The sequence below is a fragment of the Copidosoma floridanum genome, unplaced genomic scaffold (assembly GCF_036245765.1).
Source record: "Copidosoma floridanum isolate Cflo_tuat_1 unplaced genomic scaffold, Cflo_Japanese_pri ptg000001l, whole genome shotgun sequence".
NCBI classification, from domain to species: domain Eukaryota; kingdom Metazoa; phylum Arthropoda; class Insecta; order Hymenoptera; family Encyrtidae; genus Copidosoma; species Copidosoma floridanum.
Genome location: NW_028321878.1, coordinates 22,518,366 through 22,535,279, shown reverse-complemented (window position 1 = coordinate 22,535,279; position 16,914 = coordinate 22,518,366). Strand labels below are relative to the sequence as shown.

General features: G+C 33.3%; 1 protein-coding gene across 1 annotated transcript; it reads right to left on the bottom strand.

The window, feature by feature from the left end:
• Positions 1-3,120: 3,120 nt before the first annotated feature.
• Positions 3,121-11,858, bottom strand: LOC149376090 (conserved oligomeric Golgi complex subunit 8-like). The gene is made up of 10 exons (XM_089589380.1): positions 11,657-11,858; positions 11,513-11,584; positions 11,312-11,436; positions 10,937-11,212; positions 10,069-10,282; positions 9,822-9,982; positions 6,593-6,868; positions 4,328-4,516; positions 4,097-4,252; positions 3,121-4,022 (listed from the first exon to the last, which is right to left on the bottom strand). The coding sequence occupies exons 1-10, from the start codon at positions 11,709-11,711 to the stop codon at positions 3,750-3,752; spliced, it is 1,797 nt and encodes a 598-aa protein (XP_089445506.1). The 5' UTR covers positions 11,712-11,858; the 3' UTR covers positions 3,121-3,749.
• Positions 11,859-16,914: the final 5,056 nt, after the last annotated feature.

Sequence of the window (16,914 nt, the reverse complement as noted above, 5' to 3'; positions counted from 1 at the left end):
CTAAACTGTTGTGATTCAACCTAGTCTCGCAGCTGCGGCCGGCAGTATGTTGCGTCGTAATATATAAGTACATATACAATATACGTAAGACATATTGTGTCTCGATTCTAATGTTATATTAGCGCCTGTGTGCACAAACGAACGCATGTTTGTGCGCATGTCTGCTGGGAGCTAGGACCCAAAAACCTAGCGTGGATGCAGCACCTATCGACGCTGCGCCACTATCGCTTAGCTTAACTGCTCGGTTGGTTTTAACGGGCAGTAGTCTACCAACTCAAACAGAGTGCGGAGCTCCCTAGCGTCAAACCGTTTTCTTGTAAAACAATTGTACAACGTGCAATAAATTAAAATCCCAACAAATTTATCATGCCACCAACGTGGCCTTATTGTCAATTCACTGTTGCGTAGCATCGCACATCTGTGATTAAATTTCTTGTATCAAAGGCGTGTATAATCGGCGTGTGCTTGCGTGCATGGCAGCGGCCATTGTGCTCTGTATGACGTCTCTTTTGTTTTTTCTCCATTCACTGTAATTCTGATTCCTAAGTTTGTCAATAAACGGGGTTTCTTTATGCCTTGTGGCTTTTTTCCAACTCAAAGAGATTCATGCGTTTTTTTTTTTTTATAAATATTTATAACAAGGCTATTTATTTCTTAAACAAATAAATGAGCCAAACTGAAACAGGTACCGAAACCTTTTTTCTCTCTCTGCTTCACTGGACATGCCTCAGTCTCGCTTCCCTGCTCTATTTATTATATCTTCATGCTCTTAAACCACCGAACCGATTAGCCCTTAGGCTATAGTCACATGGATCGCAATAGAGCGTGCAGGATAGAATTTTCCCTATAAGCGACTGTGTTAAGTCTATTGCACTGCAGGATAGACCTATTGCCCGGCGCAATAGACTTAACGCAGGGGCTTATGGGGACAATTCTATCCTGCACACTCTACTGCGCTCCATGCGACTGCAGCCTTAGAGCATATACTACTGGAGTGAGCATGCAGGCGGCTGAGAGCGTGACAGGGTAACCGAGTGCAGGTACTACCTCTCACTCTTATTTAAATTACAAGTGTAATACTACCACGAAAAAAGCATTATTTCAAAGGAAACTACTAATATCGAGTTAAATCTATGCTGAATCAAAATAAATTCAATATGGCATCAACGCAGAATCAATGAAATAATTTTCTACTGTTTTCAGCTTTGGAATTTTTGGTAGGGCAATAATACAATAGTACATAACAGATATTAAATTATAAATTGTATTCAATGTGACGCAGGATATGTTTTAAGAGATTTAATTAAAAATTTGAAAATTCAGTATATAGTAGAACCTTCTACGACGGTACTTATATACATTTTATTATTTTAAACACTACGGATACAGAGAGCCTCTATACAGTACTGAACTAAAAAAGATGAACGGGTATGCTCGTCGTGCTATTAATGGTGCCAAAAAATGGGTGCAAAAAGTGGAAGAATTTCTCTTATTGGACTCGGATGAAAAGGTTGAGGAACATGAGTTGCAATTACTTTAATTTAAAATAAAATGTTAATATGTGAACTATTATTATTATTATTAAGTGGAATCTTAAAGTACTATAGTACAAAAAACAGTATTACGTTTTATAATGTAGAAAATACAGTATTTAACTAAATAATCTTGCAAACGTATTTTTTTTTTTTTTACCATTAAACAGCTTCTTAGTCTTCTTTTCATTCATTAACCGAAAGACGTTTTTATTCTATACAAATATAAATTACAAAAATTAAATAAAAAAAATTTAATTCAAGGAAAATTACATAAATTTAAAAAAAAGATGAATTCAAATATTTTTAGATTTATTTTCCAAATTGATACGAAAATTCTTTAATTTTTTTTGTTTCTTATGGTAAGAATTAGGAATTATTTATATTTTTTTTTCCTTCGATTTTTTTTTTTTTCTTTATTCTTCAATTTTCTTAAATTTTCTTTAATTTTATTTTCTTGGATTTATATTACTTTCTCCCCGGGACTGCAGTACATCATGAACACAATTTGTTTTTAATAGCCTCTTTACTTTGCAGCTTTTGAAACAACTTCTCGTCCTGCCGTATGTTTCTTTCTTGTAAAAAAAGAGACTTAGGCCGCGTTTACATGGCGAACGTAATGCGTGTCGCGTAGTCATTTGAGTCCATGACAGTGTGAGAGAGGTTAAATACGAGAACCTCTCTCTTACTCTCATGGGCTCAAATGGTTACGCGGTACGCGTTACTCTCTTCATGTGACTGGAGCTTTATATTAGGAGAAAAGCTCTCAAAAGGTGTAATAATATACCGACGCACGGTCATACTTGGCAGAAAATACCGATACTTAAATACTGTGGGTATCGAGTATCTAAGTATCGCTATTTTTCGATACCTAAAAGTATCGGTATTGGTATCGATACTTGCACAAAAGTATCGACATGGTATCCTGGGATCGAATAGTATTGCCGATTATTAGTCTCGACGGATATTTAGAAAAAAGTGTAACACATCAATACGTTATTTTATTTATTCCCGCTGTTATTCCTCTTATTCTTGTTATTTCCTTATTCCTCGCTCTTATCGCATTTGCGTGCAAGTCATAGAGAGATTACATTGACAAAATACCTCAACTTAAAATGAGGGAGGATAAATATGTCTTACCTGAGACTTACTGAAACAATAGTCAGCGATGTCACGTAAAATAAAATGACTAAGATTTATTTTATTTTTGTTTGAGGTGAACTTTTTTTTCATCTGTTGTATCATCTGTTTTTCATCTGTTGTTCATTGTATCTGTTGGTTTACAATTGGGTGGTTAATAAAATGTTGTACAATAAACTATCACTAAAAAAAAGATCATTTACTTTAAAAAATTATTTTATTAAATCCTTTAAAAAAGCAACAAAATTGATTTTCCCCTACCAGGGCATTCACACTCAATAAAAATACGTATAAGGTAAAGTACCCTCTATTCGGACACATAATTTTAGGTAATCCACTATTTCTAAATTCACAAAGAAATTAGCTGTTTTTGCGAAAAAGACGGTTGACATATAGATAATAAAATAATTTTTCTGTCACTTAAAAAAAAAAAAGTTTTTTGTGACCGTGTGATCATTGTTTAAAATAATTATAAAGATTCAGTCTCAAAACCCCTATATTTGGACAATGCATTTCTAAATAGTCCGAATATAGGTCCCGTTACGACGTAGGGACCATAATCCGGACAGTCGTGAACATTGAGAAAATGAGGTTATGGCAGATCTTTATATACAGTTATATTTTACTTTAATGGCTTTAATTTGTTAAAAAAATGCAAAAAACAAATTATTTTTGTATTTTACTACATAGTATAACCATTTCTTTGCACTTGTAAGCAAGTGAATTGCTGGATTATGAGTGTCCGAATATGGGGTACAGTTTGAACCGTAGTATCTAATTTCCGGACAGCAGCCAAACACAAAAAACCTCGATTTGCAAGAAAAAACATTTTTTTTAATGAATTATCAAATTAATTCGACGTATGTTGTAACTATCCTAAATCAATTCGATACTGTAGATTACAAATAAATTTTTTTCATTCAGAAATTGTAAAAAAATCATGTAATTATCGCTGCTGTCCGGATATAGGTCCGAACAACACTTTTGTCCGAATACAGGGTACTTTACCTTATGCAACAATTTCTTCTTAATTAGATTTTTATAATTAAAACATATCGAGCAATAATTTTACAATTTTCAGCTTTCTAAATTTAAAACGCTTTTTAAACTTGTCGAAAGTTCTTTTAGTTGATCGTTTTCACCAGTTAGTGACTTTTCTGAAGAAAAATCAACCCTGTCACAAAAATTATCAGACTTTGGTTGTGCTATTTCAATTTCAGGGATGGTCTCTACAGGAATTAAATTTTCAGTGGACATTTCAGGTAAGTATATCTCTATTGGAATGTTTTTTATAGGTAAAAGTGATTCTATAGGCTCAATAATATACTTCTGATTTAAATATGTTATTTCCTGCAATAAAAAATAACAATTAAGTATCAGTACCTTTTAAAAAATACATCATTACACAAAACAAACAAACTTACATCTTTTTGTAATTGACTAACTGACGTGCCAAGGTGAGCTGCAACCTGATTTGGGGGGAATAAGGCGTGTATACAATACTGGACGTAAGGAATAAGCATCTCGCTAAAACATTCTGCAAATCTTGCAACACTTTCTCTGTCGGATGAAGTAAAGTTCTGGCAACAATTGTACAAAAATTGAGATATGTGTATTTTATACATTATTTCTGTTTCAGTTTAAAATAACTCTACCTTTTGTCGCTTTTTATAAAATGATGAAATTGTTATTGATATTGTAAACAATGAATTTTGTAAAAATCTTGTAAATGATTGCGCAAGTGCTATAGGGGTGTTCAACCTTAATTCGTTGAAGGTTGCTATAAGACCATTGCAATACTCAGCCAGAGGATAATATTCCACAAGCTGCTCAGGTGGATTTTCCTGAAAAATGGAAGCAAAAGTCAATGCTCTAGTAGCACATCATAAGTTTCGAGAAGCAGACCTGCGTACTTCTTACGCAATTTTTACTTAAGTTTCTTGCTATAAAAGGTTGATTCAAGTTCGTACAAAAAATTTCAATCAGTTCCAATGGTTAATCTTGAAGTGATGGATTTGGCGCTAGTGTCGGTGATAACATGTATTTTAAATGGGATTTGGGTATCGAAATTCTAGTTTTTGCCGTTTGTGCACAGAGCGAATGGGTTGGGAGGCTGACACTTGGTCAATTGCGCTAAAACAAGCTTTGATAAAAAATGTAATTTTATCGTATACATACTGCAGTTACAATTTAATCGAGATTCATGGAACTAAGGTTTATTTTTATCGATAAGAACTGCATGTAATATAATTTCTTTTTTATGTTCTGTAAGAAAATTTTTTTTTTAATATTTGCCAGTGTGGTGTTGCGTAGGATTCTATGGACTTGGGGTGCGCACGAAGTAAATAGTCGAGGAACTAAGAAAATTTGTAAACAAGTCGACTTCAATAGGCACAAGTAGCATTTAAATCAATCGACTTCAGGAGGCTTGGGCGATTTTGAATAAAATGCTGGCTAGCTCTGAAATTCAGAGATAACGTAAATAAAGTACGCCAGATTTTTTTATGACAAACAAATAGGTAGTTCGACACATTCATTTTCGAGAAAATCGCTTTTGAAAATTCGTCATTTTAACACGTAACCCTTTGGAATCCGAAATTAAATTGACTATTATCCTACAATAAAAAGCTGTGGGCCCACACATTAAATTGGTACATGTACTTGAAAGTATAAAGAATCTATTACTTAAAAAAAAAGGGGTAAACACGTTAAATTTTGAGAAAACAGTGAGTAAAACGTCAAACGTAAGAATTGTTTTGTTCAGGTATTGTAAGTGCGCATGCGCTGTACATACATAAACATACAAGCATAAAGATTTAAGTCTAACACAAGTATAGGTATATAATAGCAGATGAGAGCAAGAGAGTACGGTGTTGTCTGTTTTATCGTAGCAGGGCCGTCATTTTTACACAAGGTACCTCGGGAAAACTAATCATTTTTTAAATATCTATTTCCCGGTGAATTTTCCGCGTACTATTGAGATTTCGTTGACATAATTACATAATTAATATAATTGTTAAAAAAAAATACGAATAATCATTTACATGATAAGTACCCCACAAGGGTCCCTCAGTTGACACGACAGCTAACGCCCAAGCCTCCTTAAATCGTCATTTTAGACGGGAGCAATTTAATCGCATTTAATACCAGTTTTTCAAATTCATTTTAATCGAGTTTATTAGTGGCTCTCAAAAATATTAAACTAATTATCTTTGTTAGTGGTTTTAATTTTTTCTATTTTACTTTATTTTCTTACAAACGCAAATAAAATACACTAGTAGACTATATTTAAGTGGACAAATGCTGTTTGAAGAAATCAAAATACAAACATAATAAAAAGATTCAATAATAAAATGTACAGTTACTAAAATTATATTTTGGAAAAATGGGCAACGGACTTAGATCATTAAATATTAATATGACAGCCAATTAAAATAAATAGTACATTAAAAAATTGTTATTTATGTCCATGAAATGAAAAAAGAAAAATTTCTAATGAGGTAGAGAAAAACGGAAAAAAATTAAAATCACTCACAAGATAGTTAATTCAAAATTATTCAGTCATTTATAAAGTCGATTAAAATGGACAGTAAACTCGGCCGATTATTAAAACCGATTGACTCGCTCTGGTCCAAATACGCCGAAGTCAATTGGCTTTAATACCACTTATGACTAATAAATCTAATAGTTATGTTAAAGTCGATTTATTTTAATCAACCAAATTGTGGGAGCCCATTGGAACCCATTTAAGTCGATTTAAAATGAGTCAGCTGGAATCGACTTGAATCCGTCTTTTATAGCACGGTTGTGCTCTTAGGATGGTAAAACCTACTTTACAAAAACGCATACATATTACTGATATTTTTTAATATTACGTAAAACTTTATGAATATTTCAATGTTAGCTTATAATGTACTTACAGAATTTATCACAGGTTCAATTTTGATATCGAGCTTTTGTAGCTTGAGAATCAATGTAAATGACTCCATGTCTTTTTCAAATTTTTTTGTAGCTCTTGCTATACCGTTTTCAAATTTACCAACTATTACATTTATGAAGATGTCAGACATGCGACCTGTGAAATCTGATCCTACTCTTCCGAAAGATAACCCAAAATATGTGCACTGTCCTAATATCGAATCAATAGAAGTCACTCCTGGCAAGTCTTTTTCCAATGTTAAAAGAAATTGTGATATCTAAGAAAACGATTACATTGAATAATTAAATTCGAATTTTCACATGAATCTTTAGATTGGCATTATTTCTTACATGGGTTATTTCACAAAAAAATGCTATATTCTATAAAGCCTACGTTTCAAAACGACGGATCGAATTATTTTGAGTCGGAACTGTTTTTAAACGGTGTAAGCTAATTTTCCCAAAATGCGTTTATGAGATCCTGCCGAAAAATTTTTTGCGGCTACTGGTGCCTAGACGTTGATTTTTTAATTTTTTTGCGATGTACTATCTAAAAGTTTGAGGTGTTGATTTGAGCACCTAATATCGTCGGTCTAATACAAGAGCCTGCTATCTCAGTATTTTAGACTAGAACCCGCTATTTCAGTATTTTAGGCAAGAACCCGCTGTCTCGGTAGAGTAGGCAAAAATCCGCATTTCCACGTTAAATAAATTTAATTATTTACAGTCACTACGGGGCTCCACCCCCTGCACGATTCACGGGCCAACCCTCAAAATTTAATTCAACTTTTATTCTTGTGATTTTTGAAGAAATATTAAAAGATTTATCATATTTGTTTAATAATTATGCAAAATACATAAATTGAATAATAATCAGCCATAGTTAGTACGTAAAAAAATAAAAAAATAAAAATATATTTATAGTTTGTTGTGTATATAAAAATAACTTTAAAGAATTAACTCAAGTTTAAAGAATTAATGTAAATTAACTTTAAAAAATATATGTAGTTATATTAAAAAAAAAAAAAAAAAAAAAAATAGAATTAATACGTAAAGACGACGTTTTTCAATTGCAAAAAAAAAGTTCTTAACACTATTTTTTTACTGTATTAAAAATTGTGTTGTACAGTATTATACGAAGTAACAACCAACAATTATTTACTAAAATTAATATATTTCTATATTATATTCATTGAGAAAAATGAGACGCTTATCACTCTACAAAAATCTATTCTCTTATTTTATTCATGCAAATATATCTAAGTGTATTAAAAGCATTCTGAGCATGAATCATGTAAATAAGACATACTGTCATCTTAATATTATGTCTCAAGGGCTCAATTTTTTCTTTTTTTAAAAAATACAATAAAGATAACTTCCTCGCCAAACTATTTATCAGAAAAAATATGATGACCATCCTTTGAATAATAATAATTTAATTATCTAGTTACAAACACACAGTGAAAATAAGAAGTTGTAAAATTTACGTTGAAATAGCGAATTTTTGCCTGAAATACTGAGATAGCGGGTTCTTGCATTAAGCCAACGGTACGATTTGAACCGAAAAAAAGTTTTGTTTTCAAGTATGGGACGTTTTATTTGTGAAGCCTACTTTTGACCTTTTGAATTGTGCACCACAAATAATTTAATTTAACTAAGCAATTAATTTTTAGACACAATTTTTTTGCAGCCCCAAATTTTAACGTGACTATTTGTAGTATCGTCGCGAATTCAGATCGTTTTTCCCGGAAAATTAGTGGTCATTACCGTAACGCCCCTAATCTCATATGGATTTGAAATCTTTAATGAAGGATGTATGGTGTAAAGGTAAAGCTCAATCCAGAGGCGCTAGGAGTAGGACCCGCCACTAGTTCTAATTTATGAATGTATTGCGTATCCGTGAATAGAACTGTGAATACGTGCGTGTCAACACTGTCGATAAACACGATGATTACGTTACCGATCAGTAACCAATAAATAGTGTATACATGGTACATACACTCACACGCATAAACAATAGGTACATGCGTAAATCAGGACTGGCGGGTCCTGGATCCTGGTACCCTCTGAATTGAGCTTTTACACCATCATAAATTCCTTATTATATGACTATTCGCTCTGAGGGTTAATAGAAATAGATAGGTCAGCGCCCGGTGGCTGTCGCCTAGGTCGTGGGTCGGCACGCAGGAGGCCACGGTTCGATTCCCGGCCAGTGCGACTTTTTTGGGCAAGTACCACTTTGAATTTTTACATGTGCTTTTTCACCACGCAATGCCCCTCAAGGAGGGTTTAGGCGACCTCCTCGCAACAAAATTGCCTATTTCCCCCTACCCCCCTCCTGTAAAGGGAGGCCTCCCTATCCCTCTTCCCTTCCCTCTCTAAAGTGTTGAGTGCCCAGAGTAGTGCCCTTATTAGGAGCCGGACGTATGACACTATAAAAAAAAAAAAAAAAAAAAAAAAAGATATAGATAGGTCTCGTGGTATCCCCCTTCAAAAAGTGAGGACGCTTTAGGAGTGTAATACACAGAGATATGACAGAAATTGTATGTATGAATATTTTTATAACTTAACTACGTTTCACATAAACATGTAATTACAAAAGTTTTACTTTATATCTAGTAGTTTTTATGACAAAAATCATACTTTAAATATGAGAGTTACAATAGATGTATTCGGATACGACGGGGATCGAAAACTCTGCGGATGGTTCTATGTTATTAGTATAACGGGGAAAATGAAAGAACCTTACTGCGCTACTTCACCCAGAATTTTTACATGTAACAACGCAACAATATGCGTGATGAGGCATTTAAAAAAAAATATCCATCCCAAGCATTAAGCGTCCTCACTTTTCAAAATCGTCTGCCACCATGCAAAGCACTGTGGAACTCTTTATCCCCACCACGCCAACCCTCGGAGCGAATGGTGTACAAAGGGATATGAAGTGCTGATATGACAAACGAAATTTCATTGAATAATTTCATCTTGGGATTTCACAATCGCAAACAAAGTAGTCATTACCGTAACGCTCTTTTAAATTTTTAAGGGCATTTAAGTTAACATAAAATTTAAATAAATGATGGTAGAATTGGGCATAAAAGTTTTCAACTAGTTTGGACCTTATTTAACTTGGAAAAAATAATTGAAAAATTCTAAGCACTTAATTTAAAAAATCTCAATTAGGGCGTAAAAATATTGCAGTTTGTGTGAAATGACCCATGTATGCATTACCTTTTCTTCTAACCATTGACGAAAAATTTCAGAATCAATTATTACTGAGTCTCTATTCAAAGACAAATGATCATCATCATTGAACATAGCTTTGTATTGAGTTATGATGTTAAATAAGTGTATTCTTGATAATTCAATAGTCTTTGTTAAATGCGTGGTGGCTATAAAACATATTAACTATTAAGGTACAAATAAACACAATTAAGAAAAACTTGAAAAATATCGGCAAAATTATCATGTATCTTACGATCATCCTTCGATATTGATTCTAGTAATGTTCGAAACCAAGTATCTCGAGCTTGAATAAACTTGATACGAAGTTCTGATTCTGTAAATGCATCCATTGAACGTAACAACCCAATAAGTTGTAAGCATCTTGGGAGTGGTAAATCTTCTTTTAAGGAGTTGACAACTTGGTTTACCATTCGAGACCAGATGTTTTCTATTTCTTCAACTACATTCTATGAAAAATGTTAACAAACTTGGATCAAATTTTTGACCAAGATAAAGTTTTTTTTAAATCGCATATGCTACAACTTCCTAGTACTTCTCTCGAAGAAAACAGTGGAAGCATACACTGGTCATTTTTAGGAATGTATGGTAAAATTTGACTATAACATGCATTCAGTTTAGTATATGCACTATTGCTCTTAATCATATCTTATATATTAGTACAAACGGTACAGAACTTAAGGATGAAAAAAAATCAGTCTTCCCCCCCTGTAATTTTAAAGTCGAATTTATAGGTCCATGTGCAGTTGAAAAAAATTGTTGATCTTGTAAAGATCTAACTTATGATTTTACCTATGATTGACAGAAATCAAAACATGCAAACAAACGATATTTATGGATGTTAGGTACGATAGATACCTCAAAAAATGACATTATAGAACAGGCTGTAAAGTACAGAAGCTCTAGCGTGTGAAAATAGTAGAATGTTGTGATAAAAAAAATAGAATTCAAAATGTTATAATTAATTCAACAAAGCAGTGTAGTGCATATTGAGATCAAAATTTTTCATTTAGAGAAAAATTAGCCTCCATACTATATTTACAAAAGCATCGTATTTTAACTAATCTAACTACTTGTTTTGAAGTATAATTTGTTATAATTACTTTGATAACCGAAATATCTTTATGTTTTGCACCTATATGTCTTGCATAGTGTGCCAGTTCGAGGGCTTCTGTATATTGATTACTCTTTAGACATGATTCCATTAACTGGGGTAGTTCTAATATTTCAAGAATCTCGGAACTTTTAGTCAATGTTAAATTGTTCAGTCTTTTGTGAGTGCTTATTTCTTTGGATGTGTCGCAGAAAGATTTACATTTGTCCACAAATTTTGGAATTTTTTCTAGTAAGGAATCCAAATTATCTTCTGTTTGATTAAACTGCAAACAGATTAAATTATAAACATTGGTATTAAATCAATTTGATAAGAAAAAGTATATTTACATAAATACTAATCCAAATTAAAAGATTTCATGTACCTCCTTATTACATACTCTGGAACTTTCAGCAACTTGTATAAATGTTTTATAGTTTGAAAAAACAAGAGCTTTTACATTTTGCTGAATAGCATTCTTCTCGTCAGTTAAATGGTCTGGCTCTTTAACTGAAAGATTTTTTACATCACTACATGGTTTGAATCAATTATTTAAAAACTTATCTATTGTATAGTTGTTTCTCACTCAATCTATCCACATCATATCCACCAACTTTCGAGAAGTACTGATAAAAATCTGGATTCTCCTTCCAAGTCTCTAAATTACAAAAATTTTAATGAGTGATTGTAAATTTTGGTTGCTTATGATTTTACCAAATTAAGCCTTTACCTGGAATACCATCTGGAAATAGAAGTTCAATTACCCTAACTGTTTCAATATCCATCACTCCTTTTTCGAATACTTTACTTTATAGACGATAATAATTGGAGTAATAATTTATACAAATTTTTTCAAAGTTATCAGGCTTACATAATACATAGTTTTCCAGCTAACTGTCAAATAAATAACTAGAAAACAACACTTATTAACACTACCGCAATAATTTACAAAACATAACAATAATTACAGGTTATCCCTGACACACTGGTATTGGCAGAGAAAATCAGAAGATAGACTTGTTCAACTAACGTGCTTCGAGCTTCGAGCGCTCTGATCTCTGGCTTAAAAAAATCTCAAGTTGAGTAGTCAAAAATTTAAACCAGCCGCAACTTAAAGTTTAAGAGTGAATTCTTGTAATTAATTTAGATTAAGAATATTTTGAGGTAACTTTATTAACATAATAAATGTTGCAGTAACTAGCGGCCCCCCCGTCTCGGCTTCGCCCGAGACTTACTAAATAAAAAGTCGTAGCGTGTGGACATGTAATATGAAAGGTTTTGAATTAGAAATTTTACATCTATTCCTGACACTTCTCAGAACAAAAATCTTCTTGTTAAAAACATATTTGTTCGGAATGCATACAGTTTATTTGGTCAAGTAAAAAGCTGTAAAAAGTAAAAAAAATATAATTATGCTAAAAAGTACCGTGCATTCCTTATGCCATAAAATAATCGTTATCCCTAAAAGGCCGTTGATTTGCAGTCTCTTCCGTATAATCTATAAACAGGGCTTTTTTTAAAGCTGTAAAGATTCGAAGCTCAAAAAAAATATATAATTAAAATTATTATTTTACTCTTCTCTCACAACTTTATTACCAGAGCAACAAAGTCCTGTAGCTTAAACTGCACGATACTTATCGCAACAAAAATACAAATACATATTCTACGTATTTAAAAATCTGAAAGATTCAAGAGATTACTATGAGGGATATAGTGAAAAGCTGATCTCTCACTTAATAAATTCTTTCGTCATTTTCTTGACGCCTAAAATTGTATTCATAAGATGCATTTGAAGTTTTCCTTTTAATTCGACTTCTTGTGACTTACTCTTGTGAGCTCTAAAGGCTATTTTTTTCAACTTTATTAGGTTGTAATACATTTGTTAGCAAGGTAGTTCGACGTCCAATGAATCTGAAAAGGACCGGTGAGTTTCTTAAGTAAAGTCTTTCTTGACTGAAGTTTCCTGCAAACGTGACTGCCTGGATACCTCAGGGTTTGAAGCTTTAGAGCTAGTTGTAGAGCTCTTTCCCAACATCTCCTGGTATAACGTCGAAGACGGTTATTTTAGACGGTTTAATAAGACCCCTGTTGTTGCGGTCCAATAAAAACCAATAAAATTTTACAATGGGATTTTTCTATTAGTTTCTTATCGGTATTTGCACCCGTAAATCCAAATGAAATCCGAAATGGTCAAAAATAGATTTTCTATATCATTTATTATAACTAGGACATGATTGAACAAAAATAAATTGACAAATTTATGTCATACCATCCGGATGGTAACATCAAAACGTGGGGATTAGAGTATTTTATATGTAAATTGAAAGAAAAGTTAGTTATTAATTTTTATTAGAATTTTGTAAAAAATACTTTAGTCCCCCCGTTTTGGTGTTGCCATCTGGGTGGTAGGACATAAGTTTGTCAATTTATTTTTGTTCAATCATGTCCTAGTTATAATAAATGATATAGAAAATCTATTTTTGACCATTTCGGATTTTATTTGGATTTACGGGTGCAAATACCGATAAGAAACTAATAGAAAAATCCCACTGTAAAATCAAGGAATTTTTTATTGGTTTTTATTGGACTGCAACAACAGGGACTAAATCACCCTTTTTTTTGGACTCAGTTGTTTTGGTGATCTAAGGTGAAGAGATTTGTTCATGACACTTGCCCGTTGGAAACTGTCCCGTTGGCTCACGTTTATTATTTTTTCTTCATAGCAGTAAGGTTTGCCCAACGCAGACATTGGAGAGGATCAGTGATTCCTGGTTGAATGCTTAAAGTTGAGAGGGTATTATAGGGTCGTCGGTCACCGGGGCTCCCAGCCTTGCGACGAACAACTCTGCTCGTGATGTCTGCCAGTGAATGACTGACTTGGTTTAATAGTGGCCAGCTTTACATAGTCTGTGAGTTGACAAATCGTTCCCAAAAATCGTAGTAAAAATGTATTAGTTGGCAAGGTAATTTAAACTTAGGTGGCCCTTAAAAGAACCGATGAGATTGATGGTTAAGTAGGGAACGTTAATACTTGCAATGGGCCAAAAAGGGCCGGTGGTGAAACTTGCAGCTATTCCTTATTATTATTCTTGATGATGAAGAGCCAGCTGCAGGTAGCTTGGCGCTTATCCTTTGAGTCTCTGTGTACCGAGACCGTATTGGAGGTAGGTACGCCACTGACCAGAGATTATCTCGTCTTCAGGTCGTTTTCCCGAACAACCAACCGCTCATCGTTAGTCAGGAAAATGGGCCTAGAGAATACCTTCTCTGTAGGTATGCCATTGGGACGACCACTAAAAAGAAGGCCGTTGTGGCTGCCGGTACTCTGCAGGGTTGTCTTCCCCTGCTTGCATTTGAAGTAGAAAATTCTCTGACAGCACCAGGTAAAATGGTTGAACGGCCACATAATGGCCAAAGTGTTGGAGAAGGTTGGGCTCTGGCTGTACATGTCTCCTGATATTCCATCGGAGACGTTGACGTTCCGGAAGCGTGTTTTTCTGTAGCATTCAATTATTTCGGGGATACAGGGTAAAAACCGATTTACTTCGCTGGCCCATGAAAGAAGAGTGTCATCGGTATAGGCCAATTAATCTACGAAGGCTCAATGTTAAATTTGACATTAGTGTTAACAGAAAACAAAAAACACGTTGATATAGAAGAAAATGATTCAAGAAATATAGCGTTTTGTTTTTTCGGTTATTCAGTGGCTGAGTTAACCTAAAAAATTCGTGAAAGTCCGAAAATCACTTTTTTCGCGTTTGAAAAAAAAGTTGATCTCCAATGCCGAAAAGTTAAATGACAAAGTTGTAGACCTTAAAAAAACCTATCGATTGACGCGCGTTGGATATAATTTGAATTCGTAGTTGCTGAGAAAACTTGAAAAAACCATCGAAAATCGTCTTTTTTTAATTTGTTAATAACTTTTTTCTTTTAAGATTTTAAAGTTAGTATTCAGTCAAATTATAAGTTTTTGGTTCACAAATCTTCAGTTGTTTTTTTAGCCAAAAATATTAAAAATTTTCCGAAATATCGCATTTTTTCGAAAAAAAAAACCTTTCGTAAAAACTTCAATAGACGTCAGGAAATAATGCTGGAGCGATTTTTCAGGGCTTAATCTCTTTGTCTAGACTTATTATATCATGCAATGTTTGTAGTTAGTAAAATTTTAATTTTTGATGCCGAAATTGGACTCCGAAAAAAGTACTTTTTTTTTCTAACGGTTTTTTGCATTTTTTTTACGTATTTTGATAATTGCACGTATATAACTAACTGCAATGCATTGTACTTATTTTTTTACGAATTTAAAAAAAAAAAATTTTCATGATACGATCATGTGGAGCAAAGTTAGGTTTTTTTTTTTTTCAAAATCCCTATGCTACGGTGAAAAGCGTAGAACTCTGAAACTTGCACACTTTACTAACAAATACCCATTTTGTATTAAAAAAATTATTCGCAATCATTAACTTGAGCGGAACGATGGGTATCATAACGTTACAGTTGAGTCTTTTTGCGCGTCGCGCATCGACTGCCTGCTGGTATGAGGTGTGTCTGGCTGGTTGCTCTTACTCGGGCGCTCCGATACGACTCCGAAATGGAGTCGGAGTGGTGAGAGAAAGATGTTCTCCCCTCATGCAGCTGCTCAACTGTAACGTTATCATACCCATCGTTCCGCTAAAGTTAACGATTGCGAATAATTTTTTTAATGCAAAATGAGTATTTGTTAGTAAAGTGTGCAAGTTTCAGAGTTCTACGCTTTTCACCGTCGCATAGGGATTTTAAAAAAAAAAAAATCTAACTTGGCTCCACATGGTCGTATCATGAAAATTTTTTTTTTTTAATTCGTAAAAAAATAAGTAAAATGCATTTCAGTTAGTTATATACGTGCAATTATCAACATACGTAAAAAAAATGCAAAAAACCGATAGAAAAAAAAAGTACTTTTTTCGGAGTCCAAATTCGGCATCAAAAATTAAAAAATTTTACTTACTACAAACATTGCATGATAGAATAAGTCTAGACGAAGAGATTAAGCCCTGAAAAATCGCTCCAGCATTATTTCCTGACGTGTATTGAAGTTTTTACGAAAGGTGTTTTTTTTCGAAAAAATGCGATATTTCGAAAAAATTTTAGTATTTTTCACCAAAAAAATAACTGAAGATTTATGAACCAAAAACTCATAATTTGACTGAATACCAACTTTAAAATCTCAAAAGAAAAAAGTTATTAACAAATTAAAGAAAGACGATTTTTGATGGTTTTTTCAAGTTTTCTCAGCAACTACGAATTCAAATTATATCCAACGCGCGTCAATCGATAGATTTTTTTAAGGTCTACAACTTTGTCGTTTAACTTTTCGGCATTGGAGATCAACTTTTTTTTCAAACGTGAAAAAAGTGATTTTCGGACTTTCACGAATTTTTTAGGTTAACTCAGCCACTGAATAACCGAAAAAAAAAACCGCTATGTTTCTTGAATCATTTTCTTCTATATCAACGTATTTTTTGTTTTCTGTTAACACTAATGTCATCTTTTTCGTAGATTAATTGGCCTAGTAGTCGCGCGGGATGCTCAGCTGCACGACGGACTTCTGTTCTTGGTGTAGTGCCGATGATCGACTGCGATGATTGTCTACTCGATGGGGCTTTTTATAACCACTCTTCACCATCTTTGGTTGCGGGTGGCTTCAATTTTACCTAGATGCCACCTATCGGATCCTACGGAACTAAAGCTCAAAGCTAGCTTATTTTAGCAAAACTTTGAGCTTATTTATCGCTATTGTTATTAACTTTTTTGAGAAAAGAACTATGCGAAAACCATCTCAGAATCATGAAGAACTAGTATGCAAAATTTCAGCAAAATCGGTTTAGTAGTTTTCGCGGTTAGCGATTACAACGGTTTAAGCGACTTTGCTTTATATATTAGTAAGATAAGATTAAAGTATTGCCATTTTGTAAGAGTTGCCAACTTTATCTCCAAACCTATGACGAT

Bases quoted from the DNA above. Each gene is read 5' to 3' on its own strand.
- LOC149376090 (XM_089589380.1), bottom strand. From the start codon at position 11,711: ATGGATATTGAAACAGTTAGGGTAATTGAACTTCTATTTCCAGATGGT. The intron at 11,585-11,656 runs GTAAAGGCTTAA...TTTGTAATTTAG, and splicing joins ATTTCCAGATGGTATTCCAG to AGACTTGGAAGGAGAATCCA. The intron at 11,213-11,311 runs GTACATGAAATC...ATCTGTTTGCAG, and splicing joins CCAGAGTATGTAATAAGGAG to TTTAATCAAACAGAAGATAA.